The sequence below is a fragment of the Podarcis muralis genome, chromosome Z (assembly GCF_964188315.1).
Source record: "Podarcis muralis chromosome Z, rPodMur119.hap1.1, whole genome shotgun sequence".
Classification (NCBI taxonomy): domain Eukaryota; kingdom Metazoa; phylum Chordata; class Lepidosauria; order Squamata; family Lacertidae; genus Podarcis; species Podarcis muralis.
Window position 1 is genome coordinate 24,909,635 of NC_135673.1, and position 25,897 is coordinate 24,935,531.

A 25,897-nucleotide genomic window follows, 5' to 3' on the forward strand; every position below is an offset into this window, starting at 1 on the left:
AATTTATTTTAAAAAAACCTGCAAAGTGGTTTACCAAAACAAAAAAACCCACAGCAGTAAGAAATTAACAATCCTACTTTAAAACATACAAAAGCTAAAATATTAAGATTAAAATTACTTCAACTTCCTAAGCATCTAGGTATGCTTGCCTAAAGAAGAATCCTTTTAGCAGGTGCCCGAAAAGAGTCTAGCAAAGGCACGTGCTTTGTTGCAATAGGCGGGGAGTTCCAAAGTGCAAGTGCTGTCACAGTAAACAACGCAGTACAGATATTATGTGGAACCTATAGTAGTGCTTGAAACTACTGAAGGGGATGTTTTCTTTATTGTGATTTCACCATGCTCTGTATTATCTGAAAAGGAAAACATTTATTTAAAAAAGAGGACTGCACAGCAGCAATCTAGTCTCATCATGATCAGTCGGATTTATTCCTGAGCTGATTGTGCATAAGATGGGCAGCAATCCTATGCACCCCTTGCATCCAACTTGTACCTAAAACTCTGCACAAGCCTGCACCAGAAAATTGTAGAGTTGGAAGGGACCCCTGAGGGTCATCTAGCCAAACCCCTGGGGCAATGCAGGAATCTCAACTAGACCATCCCTGACCGATGGCCATCTGTCTTCTGTTTTCCCCGTCAGCCAGGACACACAACAACGGAGACTGGAGGTGGGGGAAAAGATAAATTTTGACAATGGGGCAGATTTGTCAGGCACGTGCAGGAACGGCTTGAAGACATTACACAAAGAGAAACCCCACACGGGTTTCCCCACATGTAACGTTAACAGGCAGGGAGCCAGCTCAAAGAGAGAGAGAGAAAGTCATTGCGGGAGGGGAGGACAAAAGAGTACCAAAGTCCTCCCATTTTATCCTCTTTGGGATGGTGGCACTAGGGCTCTGGGACCACCCTCCCAAAAACATTTACTTGTCTTCAATGTATTGTTACCACTGTTATTCTACAGTACTGATCCTTTTTAAATTAAATACTTTCTCTAAAATTAATACGGTAGAAGTAATCAGTAGCATAGATATCAAAGGAAAGGCAAGAGAATAGTCCTTAATAGATACAAGGGAGACACAGATAATCCGGCCTTGGGGGGAGTGTTGGCCTTGGTGGGAATGTACAGTTTACTGTACTTAGCCTCGAGATGGGAGACTGAAAGGGCTTAAAAAAATAAAAAAAATAAAAGTCTTTTGACTAGGAATATTTTCCTGCAAAAGCATCAGACTGGTTGTCAAAAGTGTGGTCTTCATTAATAGACCCTGTTTAAAGGAATTGGTCAATTACCCACAGAATTGTCTTGGTGATTTTTTCTCATCTTCTTTTAATTACACAGCTGCTTTTGGGTGGTCCTACCTTCATGGAGGGGAGGCTGGGGGCAATGGGGAGGCTGGCCTGCCGAGTGCCCAGGGCGGCGCTGAGCTGCTCCTCCCGGCGCCACACGCGGGCAAAACGGGGCAGCAGCGCTGCCATTGTCCCACACGATCCACTTTTGGGGGCAGCAGAGGCTTTCCGGAGGGGGATTAGGGCCAGAGGGGTGCGCAGGTCAGGCAGCGGCCTTGGCAGGCTTCCCCAGCAGCCCAGAATGTGGGCCTATGTGAATAAAATGAGACTAGGCCAAGTAGATTTGGCCTTGCCTTGCCCTTGCCCCGCCCCCAACCCAGCTGGCCAATCAGCTGCGGGCAGGGAGCGGGGTGAAGGCAAGGCAAAATCTACTCGGCCTAGCCTCATTTTATTCACATAGGCTGACTTTCCAGGACCTGGGAAGCCTAGCGGAGGGTAGGAAAATAGGGTGGTTCATAAAAAACTTTTTTTTAAAAAAATGCCTGTTCCAAAGGTCTTATCTTTAATTAATTAATTAATTAATAATTAATTAATTTAGTTAATATCTTGACCCCGCTCCACTGAATTGAAATTTCAGCCTTCACGACATAGGGAAACAGCCAAGGTCAAACAGCTATTTTCGTGGAGGAGGGTCAAGATATTAACTGATATGCATGAAATTTTGTATATAGCTATATAATCCCTAATGTAGTAAGATAAGACCTTTGGAGCAGGCATTTTTTTAAAAAAGTTTTTTATGAACCGCCCTAGCTGGGCAGTACAGTGCTACCTCGGGTTAAGAACTTAATTCGTTCCGGAGGTCCGTTCTTAACCTGAAACTGTTCTTAACCTGAAGCACCACTTTAGCTAATGGGGCCTCCCACTGCCGCCACACCACCACCACCGCCCAATTTCTGTTCTCATCCTGAAGCAAAGTTCTTAACCCAAGGTACTATTTCTAGGTTAGCGGAGTCTGTATGTAACCTGAAGCGTATGTATCCCGAGGTACCACTGTAATTGTTCCTTGATAATTTGCCGCCACCACCCCCCATGATGGAACCCGGGGCGAACTGCCCCACCCTTCTTCCTACACCCCTGGGTTCATGGCTTGGCTTTTGAAAAACAGGGGTCTGTAATACTTTGCTAATTGGGAACCACTGCACCTATAGGACTACCTTTCTCCTTGAGTCCCTGGAGAACTTGGGGCTCTCTAGAGGTTTGGCTGGACTCCAGCTCCCATGAGCCTAGCCAGCACGGTCAATGGTCCTGGATGGTGGGAGCTGTAGTCAAGCAATGCCTGGCATGCCACATGCTTCTTGGCACCAACTAGAACACGGGTGTCAAACACAAGGCCCGCGGGCCGAATCCGGCCCGCCAGACCTCGTCATGTGGCCCGTGTAGCCGCCGCCAGCCGCCAGCCTTCATCTTTTATTCTCACTTTTTTTTTTTGACCCAAGAAAGCCGCCTCTTCAGCGCATGCACGGCAGCCTACAAGCCAGAGAACGTCTGCCCTCTAGTGGCGCCGGCCGTTCTACACAGGAAACCTCCTCTTTACATGTCCTTTACATAGTCCTACAGATACAACCGGCCCTTTGAGGGTGACCAAACTGCTGATGCGGCCCCCGATGAGTTTGAGTTTGACACCCCTGAACTAGAACATAAGAGCCCTGCTGGCCCATCTAGCCCAGAACACTGTCCTCACAGTGGCCAACCAGATGCCCATGGGAAGCTTGCAAACAGAAACCAAACATGACAGTGTTCTCCTCTCCTGCAGTTCCCAATAATGGAGTTTAAGAGGCATGTTGTGTCTGTCCGTGGAGGTAGAACATAACCATCATGGTCTAATAGCCATTGATAGCTTTATCCTCCATGGAGGTGCCTAATCTCTCTTAAAGCCATCCAAATTGGTGGCTTACTATTACATCTTGGGTAAGCAAAATCTATAGTTTAAGTATGCATATATGAAGAAACGTTTGTCCTGTGTCAACTGGTAGCTTTGACAGTGGTGGGGAGAGAGGAAACTTCTGTCAGCAGAGCGGTAAAAGAAAAATGGTTACAATCACATCTCTGTGCTGTGGTCATGATCCTGACTGGGGCCCCTTTCTATTTACAGAAGTCACACAGCTCCCATTAGTGGGCATGGATTCCTCTCAGGGGGTGGCTATGGGGATTGTCATCATAAGGGAGGCATAAAGAATAAACGAAGATCCTTCTGGATTGGGCCAAAGGCTCATCTAGCCCATAATGACAACATATTTACAACGTTATTTACATAAATTACATAATTCAGCCACAGAGGACAGCAAGATGGACAACGTAGGTTTTGGTGAACGGCGAACCACAGTGGAATGGAAGCATTGCTGCATTCAACGAAGACAGGGGGAAGGAAACAAAAATGCCTTCTTACATTTCTAATCCCTGCCCCACAAACACACATTACTTTTCTAATCTGTGTCCTTTGCACATGCTTAATGGAAGAATTGTGAGGGGGACAGAGCAGGGAGCCTGTCGAACGGAAGGATCCTATTTGATGCCAGCTGCAGTGATTTGCCTGAAAAATTCAACACCTTACAAAGCAACAAGGTTAAGAGGGAGATTAGGTCAGTGTTGAGCAATGCTGCCACCTAGTGAGCAATTTCGGTTTCCAACAACTCCTAATGCAAATACTGCTCTTCCACTTGTAGAGCAACTAAATGGCGGAGGTCCAGGGCAGGTTTCGCAAAAAAATTTCACTGCGATGCCGTAGAACTGTGAACTCTGTTGTTATGACCTAAGAAAATTTCCCTTCTGGGTCAGTAATATCACGCACCTGGCTTAGCGTTCTGTCTCCGGGCAGGGGGCTGTGAAATACCTCAGAGAATTTCTTAGGTAGACCATGGTGGTAATAGCCATGCCCTCTTATTATGGTGGCTGTGTGTCTACAGAGGGCTATTCTCTATCTGAGAGCTACCCAAGCCAAGTTCGCTTTAAAAATAAGGAACCATCAGCATTCAAGCAACAATTCCAACATGAAAGAAAAGAGGAACTGAAAGCAACCAGCGTGGCTGCCTAAGGAGCTTACAGGTGAGCTGAAGAAAGGCACGGTAAGAAACGAAAGAAGGGGGAAATCACAAAGGAAGAGTATGCACGAGAAGCCAACAGTTGCAGAGAGAAGGTCAGGCAGGCTAAAACTGAGAATAAGCTCAGGCTTGCAAGAGAGTTGGAAGATAATAATAATAATAATAATAATAATAATAATAATAATAATAATAATAATTGTTTGTTTATTATTTGAAGCAAGAGGAAGGACTACAGGTCCCAGAATTCCCAGCCGTTCACCGTATAAATCAACATGTGGTGTAGTGGTTATAGCATTGGACCTGGGGGACCAAGGTTCCAATCCCCACTGGGCTATGAAGCTCACTGGGTGACCTTGGGGGCCAGTTACAGCCTTCCCAGCCTTGCCTACTTTACAGGCTTGTTGTGAAGAAAACAAGGAGGGGGAGAACCGATACCATGAGCTCGTTGGAGGAAAGGTGGTGTATACAGTGGTACCCTGGGTTAAGTACTTAATTCGTTCTGGAGGTCCGTTCTTAACCTGAAACTGTTCTTAACCTGAAGCACCACTTTAGCTAATGGGGCCTCCTGCTGCTGCCATGCCGCCGGAGCACGATTTCTGTTCTCATCCTGAAGCAAAGTTCTTAACCCGAGGTACTATTTCTGGGTTAGCGGAGTCTGTAACCTGAAGCGTATGTAACCTGAAGCGTATGTAACCCAAGGTACCACTGTACATGTAAGAATGAATGAATAAATGAATGAATTTTGGGCTCATTCCAAGACTGGCTTAGCACTTTTAAACAGATGTGAGATTTTCCATTCAGAGGGAGAGAACCAGGCCCGTGCAGATCTTGCCTGAGGCCTGGGGCAGGACTCTTGTTAGAATAAAGTTATAAACTTGAGCCAAAAAGCATCTGCCCCCTGCTGGCCCCCCTCCCCAGCCAGCTTAGCCGTCTGAGTCTTGGGGCAAGTGTATCCAGCTGCCCACCCCTTTGCATGGGCCTAGGGAGACCCATGTACTCCACCTTGATATACTTGAAGAAAAAGGTGGGCTATACAGAGGTACTTCGGGTTAAGTACTTAATTCGTTCCGGAGGTCCGTACTTAACCTGAAACTGTTCTTAACCTGAGGCACCACTTTAGCCAATGGGGCCTCCTGCTGCTGCCATGCGATTTCTGTTCTCACCCTGAAGCAAAGTTCTTAACCTGAAGCACTATTTCTGGGTTAGCGAAGTCTGTAACCTGAAGCGTATGTAACCTGAGGTACCACTGTAAATAGATAAACAATATTTTTAGTGATGCAAAGCCTCTGTTGTGGCAATGCATGACAGACCCCTGCATGCTGCAACTGGTGTCAAAGCCAGACTCAGGCCCGAGCTGAGGAGAGGCAGCAGGTGAGGGGAGGCGCAGCCCGACATCACCACTGACAGAAGCCCCAGGCCTGTGCAGTGCAGCTTTCCAGTTCCAGCATCTGAAACTCCACACTAGGCACACTAGGATCTGGGGCTGCAGCACTTCTAAGCCCTTGCCCAGGGCCTTTGTGGTGGACTGAGGCAACCACCTTGGGCAGTAGAATCCCACGGGGTTGTGCCTTGCCTGCTACTGCTGGAGTTATGCATGATCTTGTGGAACTCTCATGGAGCTCACACACAAATGGAGCTCACACAACTTGAAAGCCTCATTATCACCTCATTTGCTCACTAGAGTAATGAAGGCCCATCAATTAATCTGGTTCTCTGGCAGATGGCACCTGAGGCCCTTCAAGAACAGAATTTGGAAAGTTCATTTTTTCCAAGGTATTTATTCTTGTTCAAGCTCCACATGTCCAAAAAAGGGAACCAATTGCTCTTTAAGTTCATCTTTTCACCAGATAGGCCAGTCTGGTTCACTTTCAGTTCTCAATTCAATTTCATCCAAACTCCCCACCCCACATTCCGAATATTACAGGCTGTTGTGCTGAAGCATAGAGGATGTTTAAGAACACTAAGTATACATCTAAATGCAGAGGCTGTTGAAGGTGAATTGTTTAATTCATTTCCCCCAACAATTCTGATCTTTAAGCTTAAAGACCCACAGAGTATAACTAGTAAAAAAGCACATGTGAGATTTTATTTATTTATAAAGATATGTGTATACTGCTGTGTCATAAAAAATATATCAAAGTGGTTTACAGCAATAAAACATAAAACCATATAATAAAAAACGTATTAAAAAAATAAGAAACAGGCATCAGTTAACCATTTTGGAATAATGTGTTCTTTATTGCCTGCATAGGCCTGGAGGAATAGAAAGGTTTTCAGCAGGCATTTAAAAGCTGGCACAGAAGGCGCCTGGGATCTCTAGTGGCAAAGTGTTCCACAGGACTAGGCCAATGACACGAAAGAGTGGCTGGAGAAACCCAGCCAGATGGGCGGGGCAGTGGCGTAGCGTGGGGGGGTGCAGGGGGGGCCGGCCGCACCGGGCGCAACATCTGGGGTTAGGGCAAATCCACAGGTTAGGGGGCGCAAATCCACGGGTTAGGGGGCGCAAATTACTTGCCTTGCCCCGGGTGCTGACAACCCACACTACGCCACTAGGGCGGGGTATAAATAATAAATTATTATTATTACAGTGGTACCTTTGTTCTCAAACTTAATCCGTTCCGGGAATCAGTTCGACTCCCGAAATCAAATGAAAATCAAGGGGCAGCTTCTGATTGGCTGCAGGAGCTTCCTGCACTCATCAAGTGGAAGCCGTGTTGGACATTTGGCTTCCAAAAAACGTTCGTGAACCGGAACACTTCCGGGTTTGCGGCATTCAGGAGCCGATTTGTTTGACAACTACAGTGGTACCTCGGTTTACAAACACTTCGGGCTACAGACTCCGCTAACCCGAAAGTACCTCGGGTTAAGAACTTTACCTCAGGATGAGAACAGAAATCGCGCACCGGCGGCACAGCAGCAGCCGGAGACCCCATTAGCTAAAGTGGCACCTCAGGTTAAGAACAGACCTCCGGAACGAAGTTAAGTTTGCAACCAGAGGTACCACTGTAAGCCGTTCGAGAACCAAGGTACTACTGTATTATTATAAAGGCTCAGTTTCATATTGCTGTCAAATGAACCTCACCGATTCAGGGAATGACCAAGGATGCTACTGCAGATGAACCTGGTGATCAATCTGGGATTATCAGGATTGAGACATTTCCTGAGTGATCTTGGACCTAAGTTTTCCAGGGCTTTGCAAATTATCAAAAGATCCTTGAACTTGGCTTGGTAGCGGATGGGCGGCTAGCGCAGCTGTTTCAAGAAGAGAGTCTCATGCTTTCGACCAGAAGCTCCCACCAACAATCTGGCCCTGCATTCTGCTCCAGCTGCAACTTCTGAAGCAGAGCCAAGACCATCCCTACATAGGCCGCTTTGTAGTCGAGGTAGAAGTAGAAATCCTTCGCGTTCTACCTCAAAAGAATTTAATTTATGTTCCATTCACCCAGCAACTATGGGAATTGCTTTCAGGTGGTGTAAAAAACAAAACAAAAAAAACCTTTAACCAATTATGTGGACTTTGTTAATTGAAAATGGTTCTCTCCAAGCACTGTCCCAGAGTCCTACAGTTACCAGGACTCGGTCAGGTAAGACTGCACCACCCAGCTTGAGCAGCTGGACCAAGTTTCTGGAGCTGAGCCTGATGGCGGTGATGAATTAATTCCTATGCCCCACAAATAACCCAGAGACGCATTAGTTTGCCTATCCATGGACTAGATGGACCTTTTGTTCCCTTCCCAATCTCTTTCTGAAGACCTATTGGCATTGATGCTAGTGCTAGTAGTATTATTTTGCCAAAATCTGGCCTCCTGTTTCTTACGAGGTTTCCTCTACAAAAGAGTCTGTTTCCCCCCACCACCACCCTGCCTCATTCTCAGAGCACTTGCAAATCTGTTTAGAATTTATGGATGCTATAGTTGAGATTCCTTCATTGTGGGGGGTTGGACTAGATGACCCTCGGGGTCCCTTCCAGTCGTACAGTTCTATGATTCAAAGACTGCATGGGTGTGGGGCTTTGAGCACCGATGGCAAGGTGGCCAAGGATGGCGTGTGCTTTTTTCTTTCCAGTGTGAACATTTCTCCAGTGCTCTGTACCTCGCCCCCCCCCCCGGCTGTTCGTGGTTCCTGATCTGAAAAAAGCTCATGATGTCTTCCCCTGGGCTTTGACTGAAGTGTGGACATCTAGGAAGGATGCAGAGTGTGAACCACAGGTAAGATGATTTGCAGAACCAAAGAAAGGGCACTCACAGGTACCCTTCATCCATCTCAAAATTAAGCAGGGGCACTCTCCTCTGCTCCACCAGGTAATTCACCAAAGGTTTTCCCTGTCCTTTGATAATTATGGAGTCCAATTTCTTTTCTCATTACAGTGGTGCCTCACAAGACGAAAAGAATCCGTTCCGCAATTCTTTTCTTCTAGCGGTTTTTTCGTCTTGCGAAGCAACCCCATTGGCGGCTAAGCGGATTAGCGCTATTAGCGATTTAGCGCTATTAGTGGCTTAGCGGGCTTAGCGGCTAAGCTGTTAAAAGGCTATTAACAGCTTAGCGGCTTTGAAAAAGGGGGGGAAAGCGGGGGGGGGGGAGGCGAGACTCCCGAAAACGTCTTGCGAAGCAAGCCCATAGGGAACTTCGTTTTGCGAAGCGCCTCCGCGACGGAAAACCCTTTCATCTTGCGGGTTTTTCGTCTTGCGAGGCATTCGTCTTGCGGGGCACCACTGTAATTGATGGAGGATGGTAGAGAGAAATAATATAGTGGTACCTTGGTTCTCAAACTTCATCCTTTCTGGAAGTCCATTTGAAAACCAAGGCACGCTTTCCCATAGGAAGTAATGCAAAACTGATTAATCCGTTCTAGACTTTTAAAAACAACCCCTAAAACAGCAATTTAACATGTATTTTACTATCCAACGAGACCATTGATCCATAAAATGAAAGCAATAATCAATGTCCTGTATTATAAAATAAATAAGACAGTATTGTAGATGATAAAAATAAAAATTATTATTTTTTCTTATGTGCACTGATGATAGTCATTGTTTGGATTGGGGGGGGGGGGCTTTTCTCCATCTCTGCAGTCACACAATCAATCAATCAGTAGCTGAACTGGGTTCCACACAGTCAGAAAAACAAATTAACCGAAAAAGCTTCAAAAACAAAAACGCAAAATAAATAGCAAAAACAAAAGTGCCAAACTTAATCCATTCTGTTTGACTTCCAAAATGTTCGAAAACCAAGGCACAGCTTCTGATTGGTACAGGTGCCCCAGAAACCATAGCCAACAACCGCATCAGTTGTTCGGCTTCCAAAAAATATTCAAAAACCAGAACACTTCTGGGTTTTCGGCATTTGGGAGCCAAGGCATTTGAGAACCAAGGCGTTTGAGAACCAAGGTACCACTGTACAGGACAAATGCTCTGCACAACACTAATGTTTCCATGCAGCTGTACTTAAGCTACTATCTGTCAGATAAAAGGAAAACAAAAACAAAAATGTTCTATCTCAGAAATGTCCCGTTTAGATGGTGCTATCTAAAAATTTTTCCATTTAGATGGTTCTATCTAAGAAATGTCCTGTTTTGATATAGCTAAAATTGTAGCAGATGTTTTGGCAGGATTTTGGCTCCCCCATGTTGATGCAGTATTCTTGACTTGAGCCATCTTGCCATGTAAACAGGTAGCAAACCCTTTTCCAGATTGTGGTGTGGATCCAAACGCTTCCTCTCTTGGGTCCCTTCTCTGAACAAAACTGCTTAGATTAGAAAAAATAAAATAAACATGTTGCCTTGGGGAGAATCCCTGCTGGAAACGAACTCATGTTTTATTAAGCAATTCGCACAGGGCAATTTTTATTAATAATTTATGCCGAGCACAGCCGTTGCTGAAAAGAGGTTAACTAACAGTGTTTGCTGTGTGTTTGCAAAAGTCGGGGGCTTGCCGTTGGCACCCAGAAATAAAATAAACAATAGTTTGCATGTTCCACTGATGGAGGGGAGCAGGAAGCAGGGTGCAAAGCTCGATCCCAGAATGCTTGCTCATGTTCCACCAGGATCAATGGGATTTGAAGCATCAAATAAGCAACCCCAAAATGAACTTGTGCGAACAATGGAACCATCTCTGATCTGATTATGCTGAAAGTCAGGGAACCAGCACTTTGAAATTCAAGAAAGGCGAAATGTAATTTTCTAAGAATGAAGGCAGAGGTAATACAAAACGGGAAAGTCACAGCAAATCCTTATTAAAGATTTGACCCTTTCTGCCCCAGTTTTGAAAGTTGTCGCCATACCACCAGCACAGATGAGCAGCCCAAAGCTTTTTTTTTTCCAAAGCAAGAGTGGGCAACTGGATCCACTTGGTGGGCCAGGTATTCTCTTCCCCCGCTAAGATCTCCAAAGGGGATGACTTCCTGCACTATTTGTTTATTTATTGCATTTCTCTCCCACCTTTCCTCCATTACGAGATGCGGGTGGCGCTGTGGGTTAAACCACAGAGCCTAGGACTTGCCGATCAGAAGGTCGGCGGTTTGAATCCCCGTCACGGGGTGAGCTTCCGTTGCTCGGTCCCTGCTCCTGCCAACCTAGCAGTTCAAAAGCACGTCAAAGTGCAAGTAGATAAATAGGTACCGCTCCGGTGGGAAGGTAAACGGCATTTCCGTGCGCTGCTCTGGTTTGCCAGAAGTGGCTTAGTCATGCTGGCCACATGACCCGGAAGCTGTACGCCGACTCCCTCGGCCAATAAAGCGAGATGAGCGCCGCAACCTCAGAGTTGGCCACGACTAGACCTAATGGTCAGGGGTCTCCTTTACCCTTTTTTCCTCCATGGAGCTCAAGGTGATACACATGGTTCTTTGCCCCCACACCATTTTATCCTCACACCATTTTATCACCTGTGAGACAGGTTGGGCTTACACTGAGAGACTTGCCCAACGTCACCCAGGTGAGCTTTTATGTGGCTGTGAGGGAATTTGAACACAGGTCTCCCAGGACTTGGTCTGACACTCTAACCACTACACTGCCACCAAGGCTTACACTAACTGGCTGATCATAGCAAACAGCCACCCCTTCTGAGGAGACAGTGGTGGTTAGAGTGTTGTACTAGGCCTTAGGTGACCAAGGTTCAAATGCCCACTAACCCATGAAACTTGGGCCAATCACTGCCATGAATCCTACCCCCTCTCACAGGGTTGTTGTGAGCATAATGTGGGGAGAAGGAGAACTATCTACACCACTTTGAGCTCCTTGAAGGAAAGTTGGGATATAACTGTAATAATAATAATAATAATAATAATAATAATAATAATAATAATAGTTTGCATGCAGTTTTTAATTAGAAATGCAAGCAATCTTGCAAATGCATTACATTTAAATGATCAGCATGAAGTAGGAACCCCATGAAAGAGAAGGAAAGAAGTATCTAGCCTCTGCTTGATTGTTTCCCTGACTTCCTCTGATGATAATCTGTCACAAAGAAACTTGAAAGCCTCATTATCACCTCATTTGCTCACCAGAGTAAGGAAGGCCCATCAGTTAACCTGGTTCTCTGGCAGATGGCATCTTTGCTTCTGCTCGGAACAAAACTGTAGACTTGTGCCCCTTTCCACTGCACCGCTGGCTACAGTGGCAGCCTGTGTCCACTGGGACAGTCAAGGCGGAAGGCAGGGAGGCCAGCAGTTGGTGGAGCAAGAGCTAATGACTGTAAGGGTCCACTGATTTTGTCCTCATCCTTCTCCCTGCTAAGTTCTAAAAACACAAATCAAAGTGAGGAAGAGGAGGAAGCCAAGAACCAGTGCCACACACCAGATTGGATATTAGGAAGAAGGCATGCAGGTGGGGGCTGTCTGAGGTGGTGGGCTGGTGCTCCAGTCTCTCTAATGGACCATCCTTAACTGGCTGCTTGGTGACAAAGCTGACATTCACAGTTTATCTCTTACCAGCTCGAAATCTGTTGACGTTTGCTGCCAAAGAGAAACAGCATAAAAATAGGCAGGGAACGTGTCTTGTGCATTTTTACCCATGTGGAGATCGCAAGACAACTTGACAAACAAGCCCACTCATTTTTTTATTCTCCTTCTATAATAACAAGTATGCCAACGCCTGTCCAGTTTATTGCAAAGGAATTCCTCCACAAACTGCCTGGTATCCTCCTTCCTAATATGTCCTTGTTTGTTAAAAAACCGGAAGTTAACGGTAATACTCTTTAGCATATGTGTCCCAGGAATGAACCAAAGAAAACTCCTTTCCAGCTGTGTTTTATTTTCCCACAAGAGAGAAGGAGGGAAAAGTAGACAAAAGTTACTATGAACCTCCCCCTCGACTCATTAGATCTTGGTACAGTCCAAAAAGTTTTCAGGTTAAGAAGCCGGGAGTTCTGTTTGCAGTAGAAAATTCGGAGTTTCTGTGTCCGTTTGCCTGTCAGCTCAGGAACTCGTGGTGCACAGTTGGTTCAATCCAGGTAAGTGACTAGTTTAACTGCAATGACAATATTTACAGGATTCATTTGTCAATATCTTCCTGTTACTGTTAAAGAGTATGCAGCGGTCACTGAGCTGAGTACAGGAATACAAAAGGATTTTGTTTTGTCAGTGGGGCAAATGACTGGATTTTAGTGTGCAAGATTTAGGCCCAATGCAAGAATGACTTCCAAAGCAGAGTCACATGTATATTTTCCCGGAGGATAAGTTTGCACAAAATCTGTTTGATTTAGCAGGCAGAAATAGAAACAGACATGCACAACAAGCGAAGACTGAGCAATGTTTTGGAAAGCTCACACTCAATGCCAGCTGCACATGTTACGAATAGAGAAGTATCCTTTGCTTGTGCCCTTGTAAAAATATCTATGATCAAGATCTGAGGGTCACTGTGTGCTGTATTTTTCTTATACACCAGCTGTTGCTGTTTTTCTGTACCTGTGCTTATAAAGCACGTGCCAGTGAAGAGGGCATTTTTCACGTGTTTAGTGTGAACAATAGGGAGCTGTTGTTCTTCAGGGTCATCTCTCTCTCCTGAAGTTGTTTCTCATAGTGGAAAGTGGAGTCCGCCACCTCTGGTGTCAAGGCATGTGCATGAACCTTAAGACTAACCTCAAAGGCCAACAAATTTATTATGGCATGGACTTGCATTGGATGCACAAAGTGTTTATGTAAATATATGCACCGCAGAGGGGACAGGTGGCAAACCCTGAGCTTAGAGGGAAATGAAATGCAAAAGGTGCAGATAGCGGCAATTCAGTTTGAGCCAGAATAAGCACAGTGGCCCTTCACAACAGAAGTGGTGTGTGATAAAACAATCAGCCAGGTAATGCAGAGACTAGTTAACATCTAAAACGCAATTGGAAACTATTGTCTGGAAACTCAGTTGAGCTGAATATCTTGATTTACTTGTAATCCAGCAGTATCACATTTGTGGCTCCCTTTGAAATTCCTTGGTTCAAGGATGACCCTTAGAGTGTCCTGGTAGACTGAATTATTCAAAATATTGTCCTACTGTTTTCTGACTATTGTCATTTCTTATGTCAGATTTGTGTTGTCTATTGATTCTTTTCCATAGGGACTGTCCTGTGTGCCCTAAGCAGAAAGCAGAAAGGCACTTCTTACAGGTTATGTATGCCACATGTCAGGCTATATGATGAATAAGTGAATGAAGCCTCAGTGTTGCAGCTGATTTGTTAGTTCTGTAGCAGTGGCACCTCAGTAATTTAAGAGACACCGTGCAGTGCATTGCCTGCTGTTTCATAGACTGCAGTTGCAGATACATGTTTTGAGCCATTGGTAATCTATTGCAGGGCAATAGGATTTCCCCTTGCATATATTGGTAATCAAAACAACAAACATTCCCCATGGTTTAAAATTGGCAGAAGACAGGGTAGACAGAGTGGAGCCACAATTCAGTGTAACAGTGGCAGTGTAATCCTTGGAATGAGCATTGGAGCTGTAATCTTTGGAATGAGTGCTACAAGCATGTCCCTATTTCTGTCCGCAAAATGTTGAAAGGTAGGTGCCCAGTTAGAGATGAAACTGAGTGTTTAATAGAAAGAGAGGGATCAATCTGTTTTCATCCAGATTAATTTTGCATGTATTCATTCAAAAGTTCCATCTCATTTCTGCATGAAACCATACATTTAAAAAAAAAATTTCAACATAAAATTCATAGTTAAATGAATATTTTATCAGAAAACATAAATTCGTATTTTGTTGTGGTGTGTACAGTTCTAAGTACATTTTACCCTAAAATATGTACTTTAAAGTGAATGCCAGTATTATCATTGGGGTTTTTTTTGTAGCTGAAAACTACTTTGCAAAAGTTGGAGGAGGACGAAATTCAAAGATAATTGCATTCCGATCTGCACATTTGCCCAGGAAAGGTAGAGATAAGGTTCAGATTCATTGGAATTCATGGCGGGCTTGTAGAACTTCCCGTCTCCATACCTTGAAGCATTTCACAGATAAAACTAGAGACACTTCTGTGCTTCTAACATAGAAATGATAGTTTGGAAGCAAACTTCCATACCTGCTTTCACACTCAGGGTCGTGTTCTGACTCCCTTCTCTGCCCTATTGCACTTGGGGTGCTTCAGGAATTCAGCATATGCATTTAAAAGTTAGTTTTCATGCTGCTTTTAATCATCATCACCAGTGCTTTTTTTCTGGGGAGACACGGGTACGCATACCCCTAAACATTCTGTGAATCTAAGTTCGGCTTCATTGAGGGGCAGTCTTTCAATATGAGTAGGAAAATGAGAGTACTGTACCCCTAAACTTTTTTATATATATAAAAAAGCACTGATCCTGACCATCACAGATTAGGCTGCAGTCATAGCCCCCAATGTGCCTGGGAGTAAGCCCAGTTGAATTTAGTGAGACTTACATATGAATAGAGATCGTTAGGAGTGCATTTTTAATACAGATACAGAAACAGGACAGAATGGACTCCTATGTGAGTGGACACAGGTGAAAGGGACGCAAAGCAGAAATAGATTGATCTGTCTATCCATCTATGACCAGCGATAGACATTTCTGTCAGTTTGGTTCTCTCAGCTCCTTTCCCCCCAAATATTACTTTAAGACCTATACATCTTTGCAACTATTGACAATTTTTATGTTTTATTTTTAGAAAGAAATTTAACAGGAATCAATCAGCAATCCAGCCAAATTTCTCCTGATAAACACATTCAGGTATGTAGTTTTGATTAAAATACACATTTTTTGCAACCAATTTTCTCTAATAGAATGCCTTTTGTATGTTGTTTTCACTAATATACTGTATTTTTCGCTTCATAAGGTGCACCTGACCATAGGGCGCACCTAGTTTTTAGAGGGGGAATTCAAGAAAAAAAATATTATTTAAAGGGAGCGCTGAGCAGAACCTGTATGCATCCCAGGCTCTGCTCAGCGCTCTCTTTCATGAGCCACGTGGAATGTGTGTGTGGCTCTTGGGGGCTTTTGGCGCCGCTAAGGCAGAAGCTAAAACAGCTAGAGGGAGCGCTGCGCAGCACTTTCTCTAGCTGTTCTGGCTTCTGGGGTAGTCATCCTGCTGCCCTGCAGAGGCTTCGTGGGCTACCCCAGAGCTGCTCAGGAGCTTGTTGGGGCTGGCGGGGGAAGCCTGGGTTCCCCCCCCCCCCAAGCCCCAAAGAGCAGCTCTGGGAGTATTCCCCACCTCCCGCAAAAGCCCACAGGAGCTGCAGGCTTTTCTACGAGGAGGGAGAAGGGACTGACGTGGCCAGTCAGTCCCTTCTCCCTCCTGGGGAAAAGCCTGCAAGAGCTGTGCGGAGCTTGTGTGCGGCTCTTGGGGGCTTTCCCCGCCTGCCTCCCCCCTGCATTCGCTCCATAAGCCGCACACACATTTCCCCTTACTTTTTAGGAGGGAAAAAGTGTGTCTTATGGTAGAATCAGAGAGTTATTCAATCACTGAATTCAATAGGGCTTACTTCTGAATGGACCTTGTTAGGTCTGCACTACAAGCCCAGAGTTTAGAGTCAATATACCCACATAGGTACAATTAGACCATTCTAAACTCTGGGCTTGTAGTGCAGAGCTAACAAGGTCTATTCAGAAGTAAGCCCTATTGAATTCAATGGGGGCTTACTCTCAGTTAAGTTGAACTAGGAGCCTTAATGGGTCTTACGTCACCCCTCTGTTTAGATGGTACTGCGTATTAATTCACTTAAGGGCAAAATATTGTTGAGCCAGTTCCATTGCATTTGGGCAGCCTTCTGGTCTTGTTGCTGAGTGGGGTTACAGATGTCCTCTCCAAAGTCCTAACCGGATGGCAGTGCTGACCAAGGGTGGGCAGTGCTAAACAGGGTGGCCAGATGCTAAACAGAACAGGGTTTCTTTACATCAGTTAGCTGTGTAAAAATTAGGGTTTCAGCAGATATAGCTAGACATACAAGGCATGCCTGCTGAAACCTTCGTTTCTGAGCAAGGTTTGAAGATGCCGATCCCTTTTAAGTCCGGCCACACGAAAGCTGAAACTTGCAGAACGGGCATTTTTTAAAGGTCCCCTTCCTGCCTCTCTCCAAAAGACAATTTAGGGACACGTCAATTTGGGCAGTGGCACCGTCAGGGCAGGACTCTGGGGCAAATGTCTAAGCCCCGCTCGGCAGAATGAGTGGAAGAGCTAATAAATATAGCAGAGCTGGCTCATCACATTCTGCAGTAAGTGAAGTAATGCACATTACCATCTAAATGGTGTGGGGGCTGTAAGAGAGTATAAAATCACCTGACTGTTGTATTTCCTGACTTTGCTGCCTACCTGGGACAACCAAACAAAGGGAACAGAACTTCTACATGAGCTTCATGGCAGGTAGGACACCCTTGCTTACCGGGCAGGAAACAGGCAAAATGGTGGGGAGATTGGTTTCACCAGCACATATGCACTACACCGATCAGGCAATCCCAACAGATGCATTTACACTTAACGGAACACACCACCACCTCTGCCCTCCCCATCTGCCTCCCAGTAAGCAACAGTGACCTACACACCAAGACACTTTTTGGCCTTTCTGTATTTTGAGAGGCTGCCCCTGGTAAATTGAAATAGTTGGAGCGTATCTACTTTGTTTTGTGAGTTCCAAGCAGGTGACAATATCAGGAAATTGGCTCTCCTCCTACGTTCCTGGTGAGAGGTCCATGCACCTTGATGGGCCAGGCATTTTGCAAAACTGAATGGGGGAAAGTAGCTTCCCAGGGCAACTGCTGAACCATAGTTTGATTCACTCAACCAATTCTATTCATGGGGATTAACTCTGCATGTTTTCACACAATTCAAAATTAAGTCATGCCAAGGCGTCAGGTATGCTCTTGATTCCAAAGCAAGTCTGAGTCATTCAGAAGATACAAGGGTTGCCAATTTTTCAACTGGCCACTATAACTTTGCCATTCAGAAAAGTGCTCAGTATGCAAGGATTAGCCCATGATTATCTTTCATTGCATGGATTCAAATACTATCACCTGCTAATTCCTGCATACTAAGCTGCTATTAAAGGCTGAGCTATGTGAACAAGTCGAAAAGTTGGCAACCTTAGAAATCATAGTTCCTTGTGGTTCATACACTGTGCACAGAGCTAGCTGCAACCCCCTGGAGCTAATTTTGTGGATGGAAGAGTTCTCAGCGTTGTAAACAGCTGGATGGAGAGTTCTGAAGGCATCATGCAAAAACAAACAACTTCCATCATCCATTATGTGCCATTTAACAGGGTTACTTACTGCATAACTAAAAATAAATCACATAACTAAAAATAAAATGCGGATTTTCCTGTTAAATACATAGGATCATATATAGATGAATGGGGCAGTTGCTGTAGAGCTGGACTAGCTAGGGCCAGTCGCATGTGTGTGTGTGAATGGGGGGAAAGGACCAGCCAGTTTCCTACAACAGCCTGCCCAAAGCCTATAGAAACCCACCAGCAGCACTAGAATGCAATAGCCCTGTCTCCTACTGTTTTTCCCCATTGACTGCTATGAAGAGGCATAGTGGCTCTAATCGCAGAGGTAGCGTAATAACCATAATTGCAACTGACCATTCTGTCCTTAATTTATTTTAAAGCTCTAAGTAGGTAGCCAGCATCACCACATTTTGCGGTAGCAAATTTCATCGCTTTAACTACACATTGTGTAAAGAAGTACATCCTTTTATCTGCCCTGAATCTGCCCCAAACCTAGAGTGTTTGCCAAAAGGCTGGGGGGGGGGATTTCATTTTATGGCAACTCAGCGTGTTCCAGCCAATCTTGGTTTAAAAGCCTCCTTCAGGGGGCTACAAAAAATAAAGTCCATAAATCACAGATACACAGCAATTAAAAACAAACAGCATTACTGACTGATTTCATCAAGCCGTAACTGTACTTAGATTAAAAAGCAGCCTGTAGAGATCTTTTTAAAATGTATCTTCCATTAAAGACCGAAATTAAAAACCAACAGATTATATGTTTTTGATGGCATTAGTCATGGTGAGTTTATTTATATACCACATTTACTCCAAATACCATTTGGACTCAAAGCAGTGCACAGGGGGGAAGCCCACTTAAATGCAATTGTATGACGATCATAATATATAATAAATATGATAATATCATTGCAGCACTCGCAACTGAACACCCAACATTTTGTAATGTGTGTGTTTGAGTGTGCGTGAGAGCATTATGTTGACCAATATGTTCGTTAACAATTAGGTCCCCAACCCTGGTTCTGTGTGAGATAGTGAGAAACTTCTCCACACCCGCTTTCTCTGAACTAGGAATGGGGGAGAGTGGGGGCCTTCCAAATGTTGTGGAACTACAACTCGCATCAGCCACAGCCAGCATGACCAATAGCACGAAAAGATGGAAGCTCTATTCCAGCAATATTTTGTGGGTTGCAGCTTCTCCATTCCTGCTGTACTATAGGATGTATAATTTTATAAGCATCCATCTTTCCCCCTTACTCGTCTCCTCCACCCTCCAAGTTTTAAAAGCCCCAAATGTTGTACCAATCCCTCCTCTGGGTGACATTACACGGCTCAGGACAGTAATGTGCTCCTATATGCTGTTACGCGTATGAATGAGCTGGCTGATGGGCCACTCTAAATGAGGCCTTCAGATCCGTGCAGCGGATATCTGTAAAGCTGTGTTTCATTAATGCGTTGCCTTGCAAAGGTTCTGCGGAGGTGGAATAAGATAAACAAGGTAGATCTTTTTACACAGTACAGAAGATTAGTACAAGGTTATAACCTTGTGATAAATGTTTGTGGGCAGCAGATGCTTCTGTTGATTACGTTTCTACTCTAATTATCGAAGGAAGAGCCCCTCTCCCATTGTGATAGCTGTGGTGGTGATTAACTCATACAGAATTACATCCTCTCCTCCCTCCCCCCCCCCCCAACCGCCACCCCACAAAGTCACACCTTATTTTTCCCTGCAGCCTTAACTTGTTAGATCACATTTTTATAATATGCACTGAACCATGATGTTGTCGGAAAACCTCAGGAGATTCCTAGTCAGTGTTGTGTACTGAAAGCAGAAAAGGGGGTGTGGGGTGATGACCATTAAAATCCTACCTGTGTGAATTGCGGCACAGCAGTTTGAAGACATATGGAGAGAATATTTCCCTTGAGCTGATTTAGGCTGGGACATGTTCATAAAACGCATCTGCAGTTTATCCACTGCAGTGTTTTGGGTTTTTTAAAATCAGAATATGCCAATGAGTTGTATCACAAACTAACGATCTCCATCCTACCCAAGAAGACAATGTCTTTTTGGTCCACGTCCAGTCTTTATACCCCCACCTCAAATTTGCAGTGCTTCTGTGTGTGAGAGAGGACAAAGAGTCTTGTGGAACCTTAAATTAATCTATTTGTTATAGTGTAAGCTTTGTGGTTATCGTAAGATTCATGAAGTGAGATCTTCAGTGAGGCAAGCCGCCTCAAACTGAGTCAGACCATTGCTCCATCTAGTGCAATATTGTTTACACTGGCTGGCAACAGCTCTCCAGGGTTTCAGGCAGGAGTATTGCCCAACCCTACCTGAAGATGCCGGGGATCAAACTAGGGACTTTCGGCATGCCAGACCCTTCTGCTTTCTGTTCTTGTAATGTGTTCTAAGGGATGGATTTTGTTTTAAATTTCGTTTAGCAAAATGGCTTACATGAGTTTAATACCTTTATTAAAAATAACCAAAAAACCAAAAAAACTTTAAAAGCAGCAGACAACACTATTAAAAAAAAATACTTAAAATCAACTGTTTTAGAAACAAATATAAACAATAAAATTATATGCCTGGCTTAGTGGGACAGCTCAGTTGGTGCTGAAAATTCCAGTGTTGTGCATGGTGCTAATAATTCCAGTGTTGTGGGTTTGAGCCCCGTATGGGACAACTGTATATTCCTGCATTGCAGGGGGTTGGACTAGAAGATCTTCAGGGTCCCTTCCAACTATTCAATTCTCTGATTCTATGATTCAGCTGGCCTAAACAACAACAAAACAATGCAATGAAGATGCCTGCCTAATATTAACATTAATTATACATTGAACAAGGTAATCGTGGCACGGAAATCATTTCACCATGGTGTGATCCTAAAAAGTTGTGGGTTGCATGTGAATGATGCAATAATAAGGTTCAGGGCCAGCTGCTTTTCTGGGAGGGTGTCAATCCCATTAGAAAGGCCCATGGGCACCCAGTTGCATGGTCCAAAAAAAGTACTGCATTATTCACAAAGAGCCAGCGGTTTTGCTGAATTCTTCTCCAGAGAAGCAGTGTTCATATCGCTACAATCTCTGTTTAAAGGGCAGAAAATGATGGGGAGAGACTTCAGATTATATTTGCGAAGAATCAGAGTAGACTATACTGGCTCAGAGCAGAATGAAGTTGGTGGGCAGCACCTCAACATTTGCCCCAATGGACCAGTCCCCACTGGCATCCTTCATGAAAGAGAGAGAATGCCACAAGTATTTAGGCACATAGCTCTTCAGCCCATCAATTCTGCCGTACCCGTACCCTTCTTTTAATTTGCAATCCATCATTTGTAAAGATTATCGGCCTTGCCCTGGATTTGCTTCTTGCTGCTCATGTCTTAGACTGATATGTTGGTTAAACAGTTTTTACAAAACGATTTGTCTTCATCTGGCTTTGTACAGATCGCCATGTGTTCTACAACGGCAAAACCCTTCAAGGACCAAAATTACTTCGAACTCAAGCGGCAATGCCTTGAAGAAGGCAAGCTCTTTGAAGACCCTGAATTTCCAGCTTGTGATGCATCTCTCTTCTACAACACTCCTCCACAGGGGAGAGTGGAATGGAAACGCCCACAGGTATTTGTGAAGTACCTATTCTACTTGAGTCTGATTATCTCTATTGTTTGGCTGAATTCTCACCTCTTAATGGCCTGGCTTTGGCATAATGTATCTCAGTTTATTGAGATAAGCTGTGCCCAAGCCTTGTTTACCACCTCTTCCTTGCTCCCTCTTGGTGTGCACCAGATTTCCTGGGTTAACCAACAGTTGTCCCCTGTTATGTCTGAACCAGGAATCTATGGTTACCAGGATCACGTTGGGTGAAATTGCATTCAGATATAAGTTTCCCCAATCCCAGTAACCTCAGTTTCCCAGTTCTAATGAAGCAGGAATCCATGATTAGTTAACCCATGAAGTCTTCAACTGTGGCATGCTGTGACAGGAGGAGGAAAGAGAGGGACTGTGTGGACAAGGCTTGGGCATATTGTGGCTTAATAGGATGAGATATGTTAGATCTGCACAGGGCCAATAAATGTTTGTTCTTCTTTTCCAAGAGGTGGGAGAGAGTATGGATTAATTCAAGCCAGATTTGAGTCAGGAACAGTTTTTCATGATTGGAGTCACTGCAGGGATATGTTAGGTGCTGGTAAAGGAGGGCTGATTTTGACCATGTGCAGAGGGCCTTTTACTGTTCTCCACCAGGACCTGACCTAAGACACTAGCCTCGGGGATGCCTGTATAAGACTATCTACTCAACAATCCTCAGCTGAAACAAACAATAAAAATGTTTCATCTTCATTTTTAAAGTTGGCATCATTGACCCACATGGCCAATGTTGCTTTAATAGTGTGTGGGGATGTTTTTGTTTGAGGGCGGGGAGTTATTTATGGGGAAATTACATCGGGATTCAGCAAATCAGTACGATTCTATTAATCATCTTAAATGATTGAGATACATCATGTGTGCAAATTGTGCCCCTTGTGATTGCACAACTTTCTCCTCCAGGAAACAAATGATGTAGCCCTAATCTTGACAATCTTTAAGGAAAAAAGCTTTAGATATTTTTTATTTCTGTCCACTTTTAAATGCTGAAGCTTTTATTAAATGCTTTTATTCATTGCCCTTGTATTAATTACTGCTGCTCAATTTTTAGAGGGTATGTTTGTTTTAACTGGATAATTTATTATTACTACTGCTGCCGTCACCCTAGAAGGACAATTGTGCTGTAATCCAAAGGCAAGGCTCATCGGCATAGTGCCTATACATGCAATGGTGCCCTTGATGGCTACCCCTGGTATCTACAAAGCCTCCGAGCCGCCCCTACACTGCCCCATTAAGCATTAAGTTGTGGAGGTGGTTACATTCCCCCCCCCCCTTATTAAAAGGCAAGTGGGCGGCAGTGGGGTGCTGTAGGTGGGCTTTTCTGAGTGCACTGATTTCTTATTTAGAATTGACTAGGCGAGAGCCTAAAGTGAAACACCTTACTTGTTTTATATTTAAAGTTTTATTGCTCTTGCCGCTTTAGTCACATTCGTCCGTATTTATGATTCTGAGTTGTAACAAGCCACAAGATAGCCAATTATTGGTAATACTGATTGTCTTATAAATTAGTTACTGTACATCTGTGGTAGTTGAAGGTTTTTGAATGTTTTGGAAGTATCTATATATAAACAATTTATACTATGAAATTCCTTCACCCTTGTATTTTCGGTAGTAAGAATGCTTAAAAATATTTTTCATGCAATATTCGTTTCCCATATATTCTTTTTTTTTAGCTACAAGATTAGATCAGAACATATATTTATTTTTGCATACATTTATCTTTTGAATAAATGTGCAATTACTGTTTTGAATTTTATTGTGTCCTTCATGGGTTGTGCAAACCGCTGTTCTGAATAATGCTTTTTATAGAGTAGCGGCTGCTTGGGATGAGTTTATAGAACCAAGTGGGACAGTGTCCTGAAAAAGTTGGGGAACCACTAGCATAGATATGGACTGATCCCAGTATATTTTGATGTAGGGGAAATATAATTTCACACACAGGTTAAAATTGGGCAGTGTTTCAGAATTCAAATTAAAAACTATTTTCAGATATTCCCTTTTGAAACTTCAAACCACAAACCAGGCAGCGAATTTCAAATCCAAGCTGTAGCGATGTTGCTGATGTTAATAATGTATTGGTTTGTTAAGCCAATCTGGTTTGTTAAGTCAAGACAATATCAGGGATTGCACGACTCTCTTTTATCACGGACCAAAACTGTATTTGAACTTGGATGTAAAATGACATTGATTTCAATTCCGATCTGTATTTGTCACACTCCGTACTATTTCCATTCTGCCGCTGTTATCATTTTGGCTCAGCTCTAATTTGACATTTATTTATTTATATTTATTTAATAGAATTAACATTCTACTGAACATGCTACTTAACATGTTATTTACTTGTAAGTGGTTTGCATAACATATACTATAATTACTGGTACGATCAGATGTTAAATACAAGGTCACTTAAAAAATGCATATAAATAAAACCAGCACTAAAAAAAAAGCACGTTCTAAAATAATATTGCATGTGAAATTTACATAACTTGCTTAAACAACTTTTTCTTTAGCAGATGCTGAAAACAAAGAACAGTGTCCTAATATCTCTGATAAGGGGAACATTTTTGCACTTATTTAGCAAATGTCTTTGACTGCGCAGGATGGGTGTTGTTGAAACCGCCGGCATGTATTCATTTACTATGATTCTGTTCCCCCTCCCTTTCTCCCAGGATAGAACTGAAGATGGTAGTCATGAGAATTCAGTATCAGTTGCCTTCCTCTCAATTCCCTTCTCAGATCATAGCTGTCAACGTTTCCCTTTTTTAAAGGGAAATTCCCTTGTTCCGAATAGGATTCCTCACAGGAAAAGGGAAAAGTTGGCAGCTATGCCTCAGATTCATTATTGGTCTACATCTTTCTTAGCTCAAAAGTCACATTGCCTCAAGGGAAGCCTTCTTGGGGCTTCATGCCCCAGGGGTGGACAGGGCCAAAGCCAAAACCGGCAAGGAAACAATCGTAACTCATATCTTTGTACAAACTCATTTCAGCCATGAAAACAAACTAGGGGGAGGCGGGACACATTGATGCAAGGGACACATTGATACACCAACAATATTTCAATATCAAGAAACGTTATTTGTGTCGTGACATCACTAAAACATGTCTATACATGTGTGAGTACGACAGTTGTGACCACACCGCCTGCCAGTTCCATGTTGGCATTTGACCAGAGTAGGTGTGTTTTTAGTGCGGCCAACTGAAAAATTACGTGAAATGTAAAAGTGTTCGAACACTGTTTTACATTATTTAGTTAAGATTTTAAAATACCAAAGGTAAGTTATCCCACTCAGTAATCAGGATTACACATAAGTGTAAATAAGTTCAGTGGGTTTATTAATAACTTTTAGTTCTAAATATCTGATTATCAAGTGTGAAATCTCCGGGGGGGGGGGGGGACAGGATCTTGTATGTTTGTCTTCCCCATTGTAGAAGATAAGGCAAGCATTGATTTCAAGGATGTTGTTTTGCAGTTGCCAAAACCAAATTTCTCAAAGGGCGCATCTCGAACATCATCACTTTATACTTTTTTTTTTACTTCAGTGGATATAATGTGCAATAGAAGCTGAACATTAAGTAATTATCTTATTTTTTATAAGCATTTTGTTTAAATTACTATTTTTTGACTACCTAACATGAGTTCTTGTACTTTCTAAAGTTTTCCCAAAGTTTTTTTTTTAAATGGATAGGTGTTTGAGGAAAGATTAATATAAGTTCTGATGTTTTGTTAAGAAAACCTGCCATAAAGTCTATATGTGGGAAACATTGTTAGTTTTGATACGTAATTTAGATTTTAAGTAACAAATTGTAAGGCTGATTATGATCTCTCACAATAAAAAATTGTTTTTTTCATTATTTTTTTCTAAATAATTACCATTCTCATACAATTTATGTTTTGTATCAAAGTCCCCCATCCACTGTATCAAAGTGCCCTGTATGATACAAAACCCTTTTTTTCTCTCAAGTCATTATATTCTCATTATCTTCTAACTTCTTTTGATTGCTATTATTATATTGATTAGTTATGCCATGCATAAATCAAATTTTGTTATTATTTGACTCATTTTGATACATAAAAATATGAGATTGAATTTTTCTTCATCAGTCTGTCCCACTTCCCCCACGCACAAACACATACATCTACACCCATGTAAGCAAGAGGCATCCCTATCACAGTTCAAGGAAAAATTCTAGCCAGGCAAAAGTACTTGAGGAAGATCTGAAGCAG

The 25,897-nt window shown here is 43.3% G+C and overlaps 1 protein-coding gene and 1 long non-coding RNA gene across 2 annotated transcripts in view; both read left to right on the forward strand.

Annotated features, from left to right (window-relative positions):
- Positions 1 to 4,005: 4,005 nt before the first annotated feature.
- On the forward strand, positions 4,006 to 10,575 carry LOC144326120 (uncharacterized). Its single transcript, XR_013391280.1, has 3 exons — positions 4,006 to 4,383; positions 8,445 to 8,587; positions 10,422 to 10,575. It is a non-coding gene; the product is annotated as an uncharacterized LOC144326120 (long non-coding RNA).
- A 1,315-nt stretch (positions 10,576 to 11,890) lies between these two features.
- CAPN6 (calpain 6) overlaps positions 11,891 to 25,897 on the forward strand; it is a 64,527-nt gene continuing 50,520 nt past the window's right edge. Inside the window, exons 1-3 of the mRNA XM_077922227.1 lie at positions 11,891 to 12,823; positions 15,480 to 15,541; positions 21,475 to 21,648. Coding sequence (XP_077778353.1) covers positions 21,481 to 21,648 — 168 coding nt within the window. The 5' untranslated portion in view covers positions 11,891 to 12,823; positions 15,480 to 15,541; positions 21,475 to 21,480. The remainder of the gene's footprint in view (positions 12,824 to 15,479; positions 15,542 to 21,474; positions 21,649 to 25,897) is intronic.